The sequence below is a fragment of the Ochotona princeps genome, chromosome X (assembly GCF_030435755.1).
Source record: "Ochotona princeps isolate mOchPri1 chromosome X, mOchPri1.hap1, whole genome shotgun sequence".
NCBI classification, from domain to species: domain Eukaryota; kingdom Metazoa; phylum Chordata; class Mammalia; order Lagomorpha; family Ochotonidae; genus Ochotona; species Ochotona princeps.
In genome coordinates, this window is record NC_080865.1 from 74,296,221 (window position 1) to 74,312,955 (window position 16,735).

Sequence of the window (16,735 nt, forward strand, 5' to 3'; positions counted from 1 at the left end):
ACTCAATGTGAAGCTAACCTCTCTATGTAATGTTACGTAATTCTGTTTGGTTAGATTTCCAAATACACATCCCTCTGTGCTCTAAATGCTTCAGATTATTGCAAATTCTCACGAGGCTTTGGAATGGCTTTTATAGTCCCCAGGTTCTATGTGGCCAACCAATAAAGCGGGGAGGAAGGGTTGGAGGGAGGAGAGGAGAAGGAGCGCATGCCCCGGAGAAAGCTGCAAGGAAAACACCTAAGGCAGCATTAATGTCACGACAGCATCTCCGTGCTGAGTGCTCCTCCACAATTTTATTTGTGTCTCTTCCCAGTCCTCCTTTATTTCCATTAAAGCTCTAGATTCAAAAAAATTACCAAAGGTGAGGCTTTCATTTCTTTCTAAAAGTTATTCTAATTATAACATGCCCAGAAAGAGTGTATTTTGTTCTAGCCATGTAAAACCCATTGATCTGCACTATACTATGCTGTGCACAAATTTAGAGAAGTCTTGCTATGTCTGCCCTGAGTCACCAGAAAAAAATAAGCTAAGCTGTAAACATCATTTCATGGATGAGCAGAGTCAATATGGAGGTGATTTTCATGTGCTTTTTTTTTTCTATCACGGTCATACTCCCACCCACCCTTTTTAATTTGAATCCTAGTTTTACCTATGTGTTTTAATTAGAGAAGAGAATGATTGCATTAAGTTACTAACTTTGAATCTAGAATGTAACTTCAGTTTCCCAAGTGTAATCCTACAGGTAGCATGGGCTTCTTGGTGAAGAACTTTACTGGAAGGTAAAAATGTGGCTGCTGAATGTTCTAAGCTGCCATTCTTTCCCTTTGGTTGTCCACAGGGAATTCCTGAGCAATGGGCACGATTACTGCAAACTTCCAACATAACAAAACTGGAACAGAAGAAGAACCCACAAGCTGTTCTAGATGTACTCAAATTCTATGATTCCAAAGAAACAGTCAATAATCAGAAATACATGAGCTTTACATCAGGAGGTAAGAAGGCTATTGCATCAAAAGGTGACACTGTACAGTAATCCTAATAGCAGAGCTTCATGATTGGAATAGGATGTCTGTAGAACACTTAAAGTGAGTTCCAGCACCTTTTCCTAATGATTCAGCAGAAATAAACCAGAAGATTGAGATTGATGTCAGGAGATATGTATACTTGAATGTTTAAAACAAAAATAGCGAAACAGTCCAGTGAAGAGTAGCCATTAGCTTGAATCAGTAATTACAGTCGTGTGTGTGTGTGTGTGTGTGTGTGTTTTGGCATCAAAGCAGTCACTAAGAATCAGGCCCTATAATATATTCATAAAGGGTCTGTGGCTCAAATTATAGTCTTGAAATTTATGTTAATGCTTAGACTCATTGGCTTACACTAGGATGACACAGCACAGGTTTTGTGATTATCGAGTTTTTGTGATCAGATCTCCAAATCAGAAAGAAAAGAAATGATGCCTTGCTATTTATACAAATGGAAATAGGCTGCTGCCAAATCTTGTCTTCATCTGCTAGGTTGTAGACCTAGCTCTCCTAGGCTTCTGATGCTTAAATTTGCACTACAACCAAGTGAAAAACATATGCCATCTTATATTATCCCTCAGTTTCTTTTTAAATTTTTATAACATTTTATTTATATAAAGTGACCGAATTTCCCATATTTCACGATTCGGATTTAGAGCATAGTGATAATTTCAAACACAAGCTACTTTCCCTCCTGTCCATGTTCTCCACCCACCCTTCTCTTTCCTTATTTCTTTAAAAAAATTTTTTTAATAACATACTTTCATTTTACTTCACACTCACAGGCTAACACTCCATTAGGTAAAGATATCAACACACAGTGAGTAGGACATTGAAAAAAAAAAAAGCCTACTATTCCTCAAGAGCACAAAGGCTGTGAACAGTAACCAAATCCCGAAATATCTATCTCACACAGATTACATTTTTTTGTACTCTGTGTATTTGTAACCATAGATCAGGGGAAAGTAGTATTTGCCTTTTGGCGACTGGCTTTCTTCACTAAGCATAATGGTTACACTTTTACATTTTAGGAAAGATGATTTGGATTTTCTCTCTAGGATAATTTACTTCACATCTAAAGAAAATGAAATACTATCATTATTACCTTAGCTATAAAGAGCATCCACCTCTTGTCATTGACTTAATTATGGATCCAGCATGACGTCTCCTTCAGAATGGTGCCAGGGTACACAAGGAAGGGGAAGAGAATCTAACTTGGCCATACCAAATATCAAAGGCCAAATTTGAAGGCAAGGAGGAATTTAAATTTTAAGCGGGACCTATGAAATTGGAAAGGTTGCTTAATGGCAGTCCTCCAACATCACAATCCTAAAATGTCTTCCGCAAGCCCTAAAATGTCTGTGAGTTCCTGATGATATATCAATTACTATTTAATATGAGGAAATCAAAAGTTATGCTCTGTGTTAGATACATAGGCCACCAGAACTGTGAATATATTAAGTAATTTCAGTATAACCATTTTTGACTTTCAGATTATCAACTACAAGTAGCCACTACCGTTTCACATTTTTATTTTTCTGTGCTAAGTTTTCCAAACAACTTAGATCCTGGCAACTGTTAGAACTGAACAATAGTTGAATTTTTTCGCTGTACTGTGCAGAGTGAAACTCAACATAGCTTTTTGAATGCTCGAGCGTTGATACTGACTAATAAGATAGGGAGGATGAAAGGAAGGAAGGAAAATAAGAGAGGGAGAGAAAAGAAGACTAAATCCTGGTTATGAATATACAGATTGTATCAATCAGCAATAAGTTATCTTAACACTCCTCCAAATAGATGAGTTTATTGGGAGTTTTTATTGAGGTCTATTAGATGACCTGATAAAAATATGTTAGAAGTGTAATGGTATGATCTATTTTAAGGAAAACCATGTCATTTGTCACTACATACTAGAGAATTTGCTTTTGAGCCAAGCCATGAAGTTTTTCAACTGTTTTCTTGTTTGTTTAGTGTAGTGTCTAAATGAAATGTTTTTATGAAAGAATGGTGATGATCTCTTCATATTCTCATTTTCTCAGATAAAAGTGCCCATGGATACATAGCAGCGCATCCTTCGGTAAGTGAAAAATCAAAAAAATATTTCTCAGATTCAGTGTTTCCTAATCTAGCAGTATATAATTGCACAGATTCAGTTTTAGTTGTAGAATGCTATTTTAAAAATAGTCTTTAAAGATATAATACAGATTTTAAAAAGTGCCTATTTTACGGATATAGTTCAATGAATTCTGGTAAATTTATACACTTGTGCTGCCATCATCACAATCAAGTTTTACAGCATGTCTAGCACCTCATTAAACCTTCCTCTCTAATTAAAGTTAACCCTATTCACCCCTTATTCTAGGCATATGCAATCACTACCCTACCTTTATAGGTTTGCCTTTCTGGAAAATTCATGTAAATGAAGTCATATACAGCATGTGACCTTTTGGGATCATTCTTTTGGGATTCATCGAAGTTATTGTGTGTGTCAATAGTGTGTTTGTTGTTGCTGCTGAATAGACTTCTGTGATATGATTGTGCTACTGTTTATGCACCCACAGAAGTCTCTCTAGAATATCTTGAGCTTGGGGCCATTATAAGTAAAGCTACTATAAATATTCATGTATAAGGCTTTATGTGTACAAATGTTTCTATTTTTCTTACACATAGGATCTTGAAAATCAGATTCCTAGCCATTTATCTTATGTACACATACAATGTTCAGTAGGACTAATATTTTCATATTCACAAAACAATTCCTACAACCAAATTAAGTTGCTCTTCCCTTTGCCTCCTGTCTTACAAACAAGGAAACAGATTCAGAGAGATAAAAATAATTTGCATAAGGCTGAAGCACTATACTTTTTAGTTTCACTTGTTCCAATACAATGGAGGAGGAAGAAGAAAGATGACTAGGTCCAATATGCTGAGAAGTGACTTGAAAATAAGTAATCTAGGTCTTTGAAAGTGCTATAGTACCTGAATGAATATCTACACACAGTAGGCAGAAAATTATTTCAGGAAAGGCTTCCATTTCTGTGATTTTCGCTGTGATATTCTGATAAAAATTGTTTTCAAATCCTTTTTTTCCCTAGAGGTAAAATAACTAACAAATCTCCAAACTTTTATTCAGAAAGTCATGGCTGAACAAGTTAATTTTTTCCTTCTTATAGGGAACCAATGCGAGCCTGCCTAACATCCTGGATGGTCAGTGTGATGATATATCACTAGTGCTAAAGAGTAAAGGTTCTGAGTTATTGTAAAAATTCCTAAAAATATAAAAATGTATTTACCCTGTGGTCCAGCTATTCAGCTTCTGGGTTTATTCCATGAATTGAAAGCAGGATCTTAAAGAGATGCTTATATATGCATGTTCTTGGCAACATTATTCACAATAACCAAAAGATAGAAGCAACTTAAGTGTCCATCAATAGATATGCATAGAGAAACAAAATGGGTTATATGTAAGCAATGGGATCTTTTTCATCTTGAAAAAGGAAGAAAATTTTGACAAATACAACCTTGAGGACATTTGGCTAAGTGAAATAAACCAGTAATAAGAAGACAAATACTGTATGATTACATCTGCATGCAATACTTGTAGGAGCTAAATTTATCATAGAATCAAAAAGCAGAGTGGCTGCCAGGACCTAGGGATTGAGAGGGGGAACTGAGCAGTTGGATAATAGATAAAGAATTTGCATTTGGGAAGGTCAAAAAGAGTTCTGGAGATTGGTGATAGTGATGAATGCACACAATGTATATGCTACCAGTATTGAAAGGTACACTCAACAATGGCTTAGACGGTACATTTTATATTATACTTGTTTTACATAACACAATTACATAATTTTATTTTGTAATTACTTTAAAATTTAAGAAAAGAATAAAAGTCTCTGGAAATATTTAAATCTTACTCCTCCACTGACGACACTGTGATTTTGGAAAAGTGCACTTCTCTGAGTCTTACTTTCCTCAGCTTTAAATAGAAACAATGATCACACTTTCTAGGGCTTAGGTGAATAGTAAATGTGATCACACATATACTGTATTTGTGTAGTACCTGGCACATACTATGGGTTTGTCAAGTGTAAACAGCTATTACATTTATTTGTAGATGGCCAAAAGGGGAAAACCTCTCTCGACCCATGAGGTTTGGAAAAGGCCTTGTGCCTTGCTCGGATTTCCCAAAACAGAACAGAATGTGGTCCTCCCAGTCTCACTTGTCACCTCCCATTTTCCCTCTTCCTTGGCGAGCTGGCTTCCAGGGCCACAATGAAAACAAAATAATCAGGGAAGTAATAGGGAGGATAAAAAAGGCCAACATTCTGTGATCAATATGTAATTTATCTCTTTTTGAATAATTCATTCATATCACACTTCTATAATCCTGGCAAAGAAATAGTCTGAATTTTTAAAGGTATGCCAATTATTTTAATTACCAGCATGGTGGGATGATTTATGGATTAGTTTTTATTTTCCTTTAACATATCAACTGTTTGTTTTGAGATTGTTTCTATTGGTTTTGCTTATAGAATTTAAAGTAAATACAACTAATGGCCAAAATATTCAGAAAAAAAATGGCATCACTATGTGGAAATTAAGCAACCAGAACTGCATTTGAAGCTCCAGAAATTGTGGAGCTCAGATTATAAGGGGAAAGTAAGGAAGAATATAAAGAAGCCCAGTACAATGTGAATAATGTTATGCCCATTTTTTATGTGGGTTCAGAGAAGAGATTGCCTTTAGCTGGGCAGCATCATGGGTAGGAGAAAGCAAGCACTGTCTCCAAGAGCTTAGGCCTACTGTCCACTATCAAATATATACTTGCCATATATTTATTGAAGGTTGTGTTAGAGAACACTTGGTATACAAGGTGACATTTGAGCTTTATCTTGAAGATCAGGTGAGGTTTGTGAAGATATATAAGAGCATTCTAAGCAAAAGAGAAAGCATAAGCAAGGACGCATTGATGGGGAAAGCAAAGGAACAAGAGATTTGTATTTAAATAAATACTGGGATACAAGAAAGGAAATTTTAGAAGTTGAAGCCTGGAAAGTTAAGTTGGGGACAAATCATAGAAATCTTTAAACAGCATTCTAGGGAATTTGGCTTTTTCCCTTTGTGCAATGAGAAGTCCTTCAAGTGTTTCAGAGCAGGAGATTTAGCTGACTATTAACATATGCTTTCAGAAGCATAATCTGATAGCAAATACCTAGAAGGAGTTAAGGACACAAGGTGAGACTAGAGGAAGGAAGAACTGGTTTGGGGAATATTTCAGTCATCCCAGGCAGACACAGGTAATGAGGGCTTGAAGTGAGGCTACTGGACTGGAGATTAGGTTCAATTTCTACAGATGTTGAGATTAATAATGGGGTGTTGGAAGAAAGGTTGAAGTCGAAGGGAACTGCAGGCCTAAAATACTTGCGTGGGTAAAATGAGGCTGCCATCTCAGGAGCAGCAGGTGTTTGTGAGAATATGCAAAGTTTTATTTTACAGCTTCAGTTGCAAGGGCTGGTAGCACTTCCAAGTGGAGATAATCAATTAAACTGCTTAACTAAGCTGAGGTTTCTATCAACTGAATGAGCTGTATTTCACTGTTAAATTCAGTTTAAATTACTTCACTGGAACTCAGTTGCTTAATCGTAGAGAGGTTTACCTTGTGATTTCCTTATGATGGATAGTATACCTCACACTGCACATTCATTTTTATTTTATGAATACTTCTTGTAGATCTGGCTCTTCTACAGATAAGATTTCCATATATAGGCATAGGTGAAATGAAAGTAGCCTGGATAATGATGAAAATGGAAGCCAGGCTGTATTCTATAAATATTTTTAAACTGATGGTTATTTGATTATTATTGCATGTAGCAACATCCCCAATCATCATATGACATATACTTTATGGCTTACATGTAGTAAGTTCTTTGATATTAGTGTATTAAATTTCAAATACTCTATAAGGACTTACTCTTCAATTTGAGGTCAAATGTTCCAATTAAGTATTTGTAGTGCACTGTTCATGATGAAATTATGATATAGAAACTTGAGATAATATTCCAAATAGAAGGAAATAACAGTAATTTTAATATGCCATGATTCATGCCTAAAGAAACTGGGTGTATAATTGTTAGATTGCTCTTTTTTATTTGCAATGCTGGTTTATTTCCCCCTTTTATTTAGAATGTGTCATAATTACCTGAGGATTCTGTTAAACTGTGAATTCTAGAGATCTACTCCCAAACTAGGACTATAATGGAACTCTGAAAGCTGTATTTTAAGTAAATAACAGAAGTGACCACCAAACCACATTGTATATTATCTAAAGTCTTCTAATTTCTTACTTCTAATTTTTTTTTACCTGTATGACTTCAGTTCAAAAAGGAATATTTCCTAAAGTTGGTTCTTCTAGCTGCTGCTTTTGCTTAATTTAAGTAGGGTTGATAACTTGGAGTTCATGGATGACTTTGGAAGATGTGTGAGTCCTTGAAATTATACACAAAAGCATGTGTCTTCATGTGTTTTTCTGGGGAAGGAGGCCAAGCCCGTCAGAATTTTAAGAATTAAGATTCAACTCAGGCTAAAGAACTAAATCATATACCCAAAAGTGTGGCATAATAAGAGCATAAAAATGTCTTGCATTCATTAAAAATATTCCTCAATTGTTTTCCATCCTTTTTTTAAAGTTTAAAAGTACTAGACTTAACAGTAATTCTCAGTGTAGAAGAATGTGGAAACATTGAGTCATAACTCCTGAGAAGACCACTAGAAAAATTTATTGATCTAGCAAATTTTCATCAAATTTTTTCAAATTTGCATCAATAAGAAATAGAAGTATGATGACAGAAACTTAGCTGTGCCTTCGAAAGTGGATTTGACATGATGCTGTATTTGCAGCAAGCAGGCATTTCTGTTTTTTTGAGATTTATTTGTTTTTATTGGAAATTCAGATATACAGAGAGGAGGAGAGATAGAGAGGAAGATCTTTCGCCTGCTGATTCACTCCCCAATTGGCTGCGAAGGCCGGAGTTGAGCTGATCTGAAGCCAGGAGGCAGGAGATTGTTCCGGGTCTTCCATGCAGGAGAATAAGCAAAATATGTTCTCAGAACTTTTTAACACAAAGTCAGGAAATTATGTTAATTTAGGACAACAGGTGATCTATGTGTATTTCTTGAAAGCCAATGCTCCCTGGCCCAATAGTAATCTGAAGCATATTGTCCAATGAAAGTCACACATTCTTTCCAACCTTCCAGCTAACCAAGCATGGCAGGATAGTATTTAATCCAAGTAAGCAGAAATACATCTCTCTCCTCTATAGATTATCTTTATTAGTCCTAAAAGTCTATCCTTTGAGAAGGAGATTGAATTTTATTTGAGTTTATAATAGCAAGGGTATTAAAGAATAGTAAGTAATGGCCAGTAAAATTTGGTTAGCAGGTGTTATCTAGTGAAATGTCAAATCTTAAGACATTCAAGGTTACCCCTTGGCCAGAAGGCACACAGATCACTTTCATACCAGACCAAGTGTAGGGCCATGTAGAATAGACCTTGGTTCATTTTGTATGTACTTTAACTTACACTTGATGGATATTTATTTAGATGTTAATTAATTTCTATTTTGTAGTGTTGTAGCTTTTTGGACCTGATTAACTTATTTATAACCTTAAACATTTCCCTGGGCCTATATGAAGCTTAGTATTTCTTTTTTTAAAGATTTATTTATTCTTATTGGAAAGGCAGATATACTGAGAGGGAGAGACAGAGGAAGATCTTCTGTCCACTGGTTCACTTCCCAAATGGCCACAATGGCCAGAGCTGAGCCCATCCGAAGCCAGGAGCCAGGAGCTTCTTCTTAGTCTCGCACATGGGTGTGGGGTCTAAAGGCTTTGGGCCATCCTCTATTGCTTTCCCAGGCCAGAATCAGGGAACTGGATGGGAAGTGGAGCTGCCGGAACACAAACTGCTGTCCATATGGGATCCCAGTGGTTGCAAGGCAAAGATTTAGCCATTAGGCCACTGGGCTGGGCCTGAAGCTTAGTATTTCTGGTCAAGGATCATGCTGCCTAATGTATAAACTTGTACTGCTTGTCCCATAAGCAAAGTGCTTAGCTTACTATGCAGGTTTTTCCCTTTATGAACAAGTTGTGATCCAAGTAGAAAGAAGACAGAGCAAAATGTTTTGAAGCATAATATCAAAGCAAATACTAATCATTCAGAGAGGCATGTTTTCCTGTCCTCGCTATAAAGTACCCTGAAGAAGAGTATTCCAGAAGAAGAAAGTGTTTCTATTAATCTGAAATTTTACTAACATACGTGGCTACCCACATAATCATAATAATATAATAGTCAAATCATTATAACTAAATTAGGAAAAAATGTATGTGGTCAGTGAGGTGAATAAATAAGAAAATTCTTGTCCAATAAGCATAAGATTCAATATGTAAACCACTTGGCATCTATTTCAGGAAAATGAAATTTTTAAAAAAAAAACTTTAAAGATGATCTTGCTTCGTATGGTAAATAAATCTTTCTGGCTCCTACGATTATACCTCAAGGTTCCACCACATATTAATATATGTTTGTAGAAAACATGCATCAGAGAACAGATGCTTGGCCTAGTGTTTAAGATACCATTTGGGACACTGCTGTCCAATAGCTGGTATCCAATGCCTGAATTCAGGTCTTGGCTTTACTCCCAATTCAAGTTTCCTACTAATGAATACCTCTGGAGGCAGCTCTACTTCCAGTTCCAGGTTCTTGCTTGTGGGCACCCAGAGTGACTCAAGTGGTTGGGTCCCTGCCACCCTTGGGGGAATCCTGGATTGAGTTTCCAACTTCAACTCAGCTGAGTCTAAAATGTTGCAGGAATTTCTGGATGGAAATACTCTCTTTTTGTGTATATCTCTTTCTCTCTGTTTTCCCGCCATTCCCCTGCCTCTCAGATAAAATTAATTTAAATATGAAATAAAATCCTATCTTACACTGTGATCATTTGATATAATAATCTATTACTAGGCTCCATATAACTGATAAGAAGCTTTGTCCTCAAGGAGTGAAAATATCTGTTAAGAACACCTTGGGCCATTATACCTGATTGAATACAAAAGTTAATAAATCACAAGAAACAAAGCAAAAATAATGAAAACCAATTATAATAGTATTATCCAGCAGAAATAAAATACAAACCATATGTGTAATTTAAAATTTTCTGGTAATCACAATAAAATGTAAAGTGAAATAAGATAAATTAATTTTCATAATTAATTTAAGCCTATATAATTCAAAATACTATTTCAATACATAATCAGTAAAAGCACTAATGAGATATTTTACAATTTTTCTATATTAACGATATTGTTTCTCAGGGTGGGTATTTGGCACAATGATTAAACTGCCCATTGGAATCTACATCTCATATCTGAATAGGTGGGTTGCAATCCTGACTTCCTAATATCCTAGGAGACAGCAGATGATGGGTCTCAAGTCATTCACTCCCCACTACCCACATGGGAGATCTGGGATGCCTTCTGGACTCCTGGCTTCGGCATGGCTGGCCCTGGTTGCAGGCATTTGGAGAATGAACCCGAAGAAATTCTCTCTCTCTCTCTCTCTCTCTCTCTCTCTCTCTCTCTCTCTCTCCTTCAAATAGATTGTATAAATAGATTTTTGAAAAGGATGCAGTATATGGGCTGTAGTTTACATTTATATTCATTTCAATTCAGACAAGCCATATTTTAAGCATTCCAACACCTCATCTGGGTACTGGCTACCATCTTGGACAGTGTACATTTATACCGTAGGGAATAATTGTTGCAGTTGAACATACATCATGATCACCTGGGAAGCTTGCTATTTATTATATAGATTGCTGGATCCCTTTTCCAGAGTTTCTGACTCTTACATCTGAATGGTGCCTGAGAAATTATGTTTCTAACAAGTTCCTTGATGATGTTGATCTGGGAACCACACTTTAAAATTGATGGCCAGAGAATCAAGATGGCGGAATAGGGTAAGAACATGTTTAAACAGAGAAATGTTAGCCAGTGTGAAACAGAAAGGGCACATTCCAGGAAATAAGAGAGGACAGAACAACAGCAGAGGGGTATCTGGAGATGGAAAGACACAGGAAAGCAGCGAAAACAACGGTGTGGTGTTGCAGTGAGTGATATTCCAGCGGCATTCAGCCAACGGTGATCTGAACTCCACCAACAGCCAAAACTACACCAGCAACAAGGTGGGAAGGGACTTTCACCAAGAGCTCAGGAGGTGAACCCAGACATAAAACTGCCTGTCCTGCTGGTCTGTTTGATTTGATCAGAAGCAGAGACAGAGCAGCGAGTTCCAGACAGGCTATGCGGGAACAGGGTGGATGTCACAACCAAGTCCACCCCCTAGAGCTGATTTGGGTGCCGTTTTGTTTAAGGAGGCAAGGACTGTGGATAGTACTGCACATGCACTGAGCTGGGAGTAAACTCATTTCTGGCTCAGTGAACTGCAACAATGTAGCATCCGACAAGTTGCACCCAAGACAGGTCTGGATAACCCTCAGACCTGACAGCCAGCAGATCAAGAACTCTAGTAGTGGCACATCAGGAACCATTTCTTACAGTGTGGCAAAGAATTTGAGACTGCAGGTAAAACAGTGAGCTGTGCATGTGCTGAGCTTGGCGAGAACTCACTAACCTCAGTGCATTATGCTGGTCCCACAGGAAAATAATATCAACTATGTCATTGTAGGGGTCAAAATAGGTCCATGTGGCCCTCAGACCTAATGGCCAATAGGTTCCAGCAAGACCAGCACCACCAACAACCTCGCTATATAGGACACCTTGTGTCTCCGTAATGCTGGGATCCACTCCAACTGGAAGTGAGAGAGGTTGTACAGACAATGGTGTAGCCTCAGCGCAGTATCACAGGAGGTGGAGACGGTGAGCCAGGAGCTGGGGATACACAAACTGTGGTGGAAATCTAACATAAGAACCCAGACCTGGAACTCACTGGAGGGAGTGGCACAAGTGACTGCAAATAAGGAGCCGTGTACCAACTGCAATAAATAAAATCTAACTGTAGACCTGTGGGTGACACAGCTTAGAAACCTGGCTCAAAAAGAAGAATCTGATAAGCAGAAGTACAATGACCAAGAGCAAAAGAAGAGACAGAGGCACAATGAATGTTACTGAAAACTCCCCTGCAAAGGAGCAAAATGCTTTGCCAACCTCAAAGTTCACTAAGGAAGACATCAAGAAAATAGGGGGTACAGAATTCAAAACTCGTGTTATAAAACTTCTTATCAACAATGAGAAGCACGTAAAGCAGGCATTTTAAGCAATATGTCACACTGGAAATGCATCAAATGAAAGCTGATGTATTAGAAATGAAGTATACAGTGGAGCAAATTAAAAGTATAGTAGAGAGTCTTCAAAATAGAATTAAGGAGGCAGAAGAAAAAATCCCAAAATTAGAAGATATTTCCTCTCACCAGGGGGAAACAAACAAAAAGCTGGAAGCAGAGCTAGGTCAGGCCAAAGTATTCAAGAATTGAAAGACACTATTAAAAAGCCAAACATAAGAGTTATTTGAGTTGCAGAAGGTGCAGAAAGAGAAGCTGGGTTTAAACTTATATTCAAGGAATAATAAGGGAAATTTTCCCTAACATAAAGAATTGGGAAAAAAAAACATCCAGAAGGGGCACAGGACTCCCAACAGGGTTGATCAAAAGTGATCTTCACCAAGACACATGATAATCAAGCTCTCTTCAATCAAACATAAGGAAAAGATCCTTAAATGTGCACGTGAAAAAAATCAAGGGACATATAAAGGAATGCCAGTTAAACTCACAGGAAACCTCTCACAGGAAACTCTACAGGACAAAAGAGAATGGAGCAACATATTCCAGATTCTAAAAGCAAAAATTTGTTGACCCAGTATAACGTATCCAGCAAAACTTTCCTCTGTCTTTGAAAATGAAATAATATTCTTCCACAGTAAAGAAAAGTTAAAAGAATATGCCTCTTCCAAACCTGCCCTACAAATGATGTTCTCTTGACAGAGAAAAGGAATAGCACCCACCAAAACCAAAGGCAAATGTGAAGAACATCCCAGTAAAATAACAACAGAAGACTAAATCAATGAACAACCCACTGCTAAAATGACAGGACCATTCATATTAACCCTGAATGTAAATGGCTTAAACTCTCAAATCAAACATCATGGATTAGTACATTGGATTAAAAAACAAAACCCATCTGTTTGTTGCCTACAGTAGACACATTTCACCAACAAAGATCAGTGGAAACTGTGTCTCACAGATTTTGATTTTTGGTTGTTTTTGTTGTTGTTGTTGTTGTTGTTTGCTTCATCTCTTCAAAACACTTTCTTCTGATCAAATTCTTCAATGACTCATAGATCATAGAGAAGCATCATTTTCTTCAAGAAGGTTCTTGATTTTCTTTTTCATTTCTTCAATAATGACACATTAGTCATTCAGTAGCATGTTATCTAACTTCATGGCATTGTAAATTTCTGTTTTTCTTCCTATTGTTGATTTTGTATTGTGACTTTTCATTTAAGGGGATGTATAGTACCTGTGTAGTGCAGACTCTCATATCCAGTAGCATGTTATTTAACTTCATGGCATTGTAAATTTCTATTTTTCTTCCTATTGTTGATTTTGTATTGTGACTTTTCATTTAAGGGGATGTATAGTAACTGTGTAGTGGAGACTCTCATATCCAGATGTGAGGATACAATGTAGCATGCATCTCTACTTCCAGACAAAGATGGACTTACAATGAAACTGTTAAGTATATATTGACAATAGGATGCTGGACCCTCCGCCATTGTCCATGCCTACAATAAGGGACATATGACTGTGTATGAAGAACTATAATATAGTAATGATATAGCGGAACTCAGTGAGGGACTAGGGAATTGGGGAGGGGCTAAGGGAAATGCCAGGGCCTATGGGACTGTATCGTAAAATGGTAATAATAAAAAGAAGCTAAATAAATAAATAAATAAAATTCATGAGCATAGTTCTTCCAAAATCCAACTTTGGAACCTTTTTGACTATTGCAGTAACATGGATGATTAAGAACTGGCGCTAGGTTCTGTGGTCCTTGTCATTATTGTCGATGGTGGTATTATTTTACTTTATAAAATGCTGTGAATCACCATATATGTATTAGTTAATACTGTGCAATTATTTATGTAGATGAGTATTCCTTAGACCATCATGTCTATTACTGTCTGAGAGCTCTTTTCCAGAGGGCTGAGTAGGGAATTATTTGCTTATTGTTAGTATTTGCAGAGGGATATTAACACCATTTGCACGTGCATGTGGGCATGTTTTGGTCTTTAGGCAGAAAGTGGTTTTTCTCAAATTGACAATCAATCAATAAATGGATAGTCTACACAGTACAGATTCAAAGTTTTACCAGCAATTGATTTGATTTTTAACATATTCACTGCTTTTTGAAAATTGAGTTTTAAAATATTAAGTAAAAACCTCGTTTTTTTTTTTACCTCAGCAACAACTAAAAAGTAAACAGAATATATTAGATTGCAGGGTCCTTATGCGACAAGCTCAATGTGTCTCTGGATGTGAGCAGTTCCTGGTTCTCCTCCCTTATAAAAAACATTGCCTCCTATTCCTTCTTTCCTGCTTAGGTATTTCTTTTTTTGTCTTATTTCTGAAGAAAAGAAATGAGGAATTAACATGTGATTTAAAAAAATTTATTTCTCTTCTAAGAGTACAAAAACAGCATCTGAGCCTCCTTTGGCTCCTCCTGTGTCTGAAGAAGAAGATGAAGAGGAAGAAGAAGAAGAAGATGACAATGAGCCCCCACCAGTTATTGCACCAAGACCAGAGCATACAAAATCAGTAAGTTGCAAATGACTGTTTCCCAATGACTCCAAAGAAGGGTCATATAGAGTTAGAATGGAGTTATATAACTATTACCTACTAGGCATTTCCCAACTTCCCAGAACTGAAGTGCTAAGATTACAGTTTTGTTTTGGGGGTTACTGTTCAAAGATATCACTGTAGCACATAAAAATCAGAAAATAATATGAACCAATACAGAAATAGCTGCTAAATTACACTAATGTAGAAAAACAAAGACAGGGCAGGAAATCTATGTGAACTAGATGGGAAGAATTGCATATGCATTGGCACCAAGGTCAGAATTAGCATGGACCTCAAAAGAGTAGCACCCAACATCTTCAAGGGCAGGATACTTGAAGCAACTTATGACTTAAAAAATAGAAAACCACTTTTCTTTATTCAATGATATGCCAGCGCCTTGGCTCCATGCTCTCTCATTGGCCTGCTGTTTCAATTGTGTATCTTTCTGAATTCTTCTCATAGATCTATACTCGTTCTGTGGTTGAATCCATTGCTTCACCAGCAATACCAAATAAAGAGGTCACACCACCTTCAGCTGAGAATGCCAACTCCAGCACCTTGTACAGGAACACAGATCGGCAAAGGAAAAAATCCAAGATGACCGATGAGGAGATCTTAGAGAAGCTAAGTGAGTTTTCCCCATCATTACATTCCTCAGGGATGGTTTTGTCTAAATCATTGACAATGGTGATTGATCCTTTGGAAGTCTGAATTGTGTGAGCTGTGGTTCCCTGAAGTCATGAGGTGAAAAGTTTGTCATTTTCTAAGATCCAAACCAGATAAAAATGGCTGATGAGCTAGCTTTAATCCCAAAATTTCCGAACTGATCAGATGTGAAAAACAAATCAACCTCAACATCCAACAAAATTGTTCAGGAATTATAACTACTAATAATGTAATGTTTTCCCTTGGTTAGGGAGTGATTCTATGTAACGAGTGAGGTAGAAGTGCAAATACTAGCAAACTCCTTCCGCAGTGACATCGGAGCATACATATTTGTATCCCTTGTGAATACTCACTTGTTATCCTAGTTCAGTTTATCTTAATTTGTGGGACTGGCATGATGGTTCAATTGGCTAATCCTTCACCTGCAAGTGCCAGCATCTGGTAAGAGTCCTGGTTTGTGTCCCGGCTGCTCCACTTCCCATCCAGCTCCCTGCCTGTGGCCTAGGAAAGCAAAGTAAGATGGCTCAAAGCCTTGGGATTCTGCACCCACAGAGAGAGACCCAGAAGAAGCTCCTGGCTCCTGACCTCAAATCAGCGCAGCTCCCGTCATTGTGGTTAGTCGAGCAGTGAGCCAGCTGACGGTTCTTTCTCTCTGGATCTCTTTCTCTCTGTAAATCTGACTTTCCAATAAAAAATAAATTTGTTTGTTTGAAAGACAGTTACACAGAGAGGGAGAGACACAGAGATTTCTTCTTTCCATGTTTATTTCACAACTGGCCATGTTTATTTCACAACTGTCCACGACAATCAAAAGTAATCCAGACCAAAGCCAGGAGACAGGAGCTTCATCCAGCTCTCCCACATAGCTGGCAGGTGTCCAAACACTTGGACCATCTTCCTTTGCTTTTCCCACACCATTAACAGGGAGTCGGATCAAAGTGAAGCAACCATGACATGAACCAGTGTCAAATGGGGTGACAGCACTGGTGTCCTAGGAGGCAGTTTGCCATGCTACAACAACACGGGCTCCACCCTAGTTTTACAAAGCATTCATATTCCACTTAGATTTCCAGGTCTAGAAGGCAAATAGCAACTTTTCCAATGAAGACTCAAAAGTTTGTAATGCATAGTTATTAA

At 37.4% G+C, this 16,735-nt stretch overlaps 1 protein-coding gene across 2 annotated transcripts in view; it reads left to right on the forward strand.

The window, feature by feature from the left end:
- Positions 1-16,735, forward strand: part of PAK3 (p21 (RAC1) activated kinase 3) — a 276,680-nt gene that overhangs the window by 203,230 nt on the left and 56,715 nt on the right. For both annotated transcript variants that reach the window (XM_058658938.1, XM_004590198.2), the window contains 4 exons: positions 839-992; positions 3,062-3,099; positions 14,777-14,908; positions 15,395-15,560. In XM_058658938.1, coding sequence (XP_058514921.1) covers positions 839-992; positions 3,062-3,099; positions 14,777-14,908; positions 15,395-15,560 — 490 coding nt within the window. The remainder of the gene's footprint in view (positions 1-838; positions 993-3,061; positions 3,100-14,776; positions 14,909-15,394; positions 15,561-16,735) is intronic.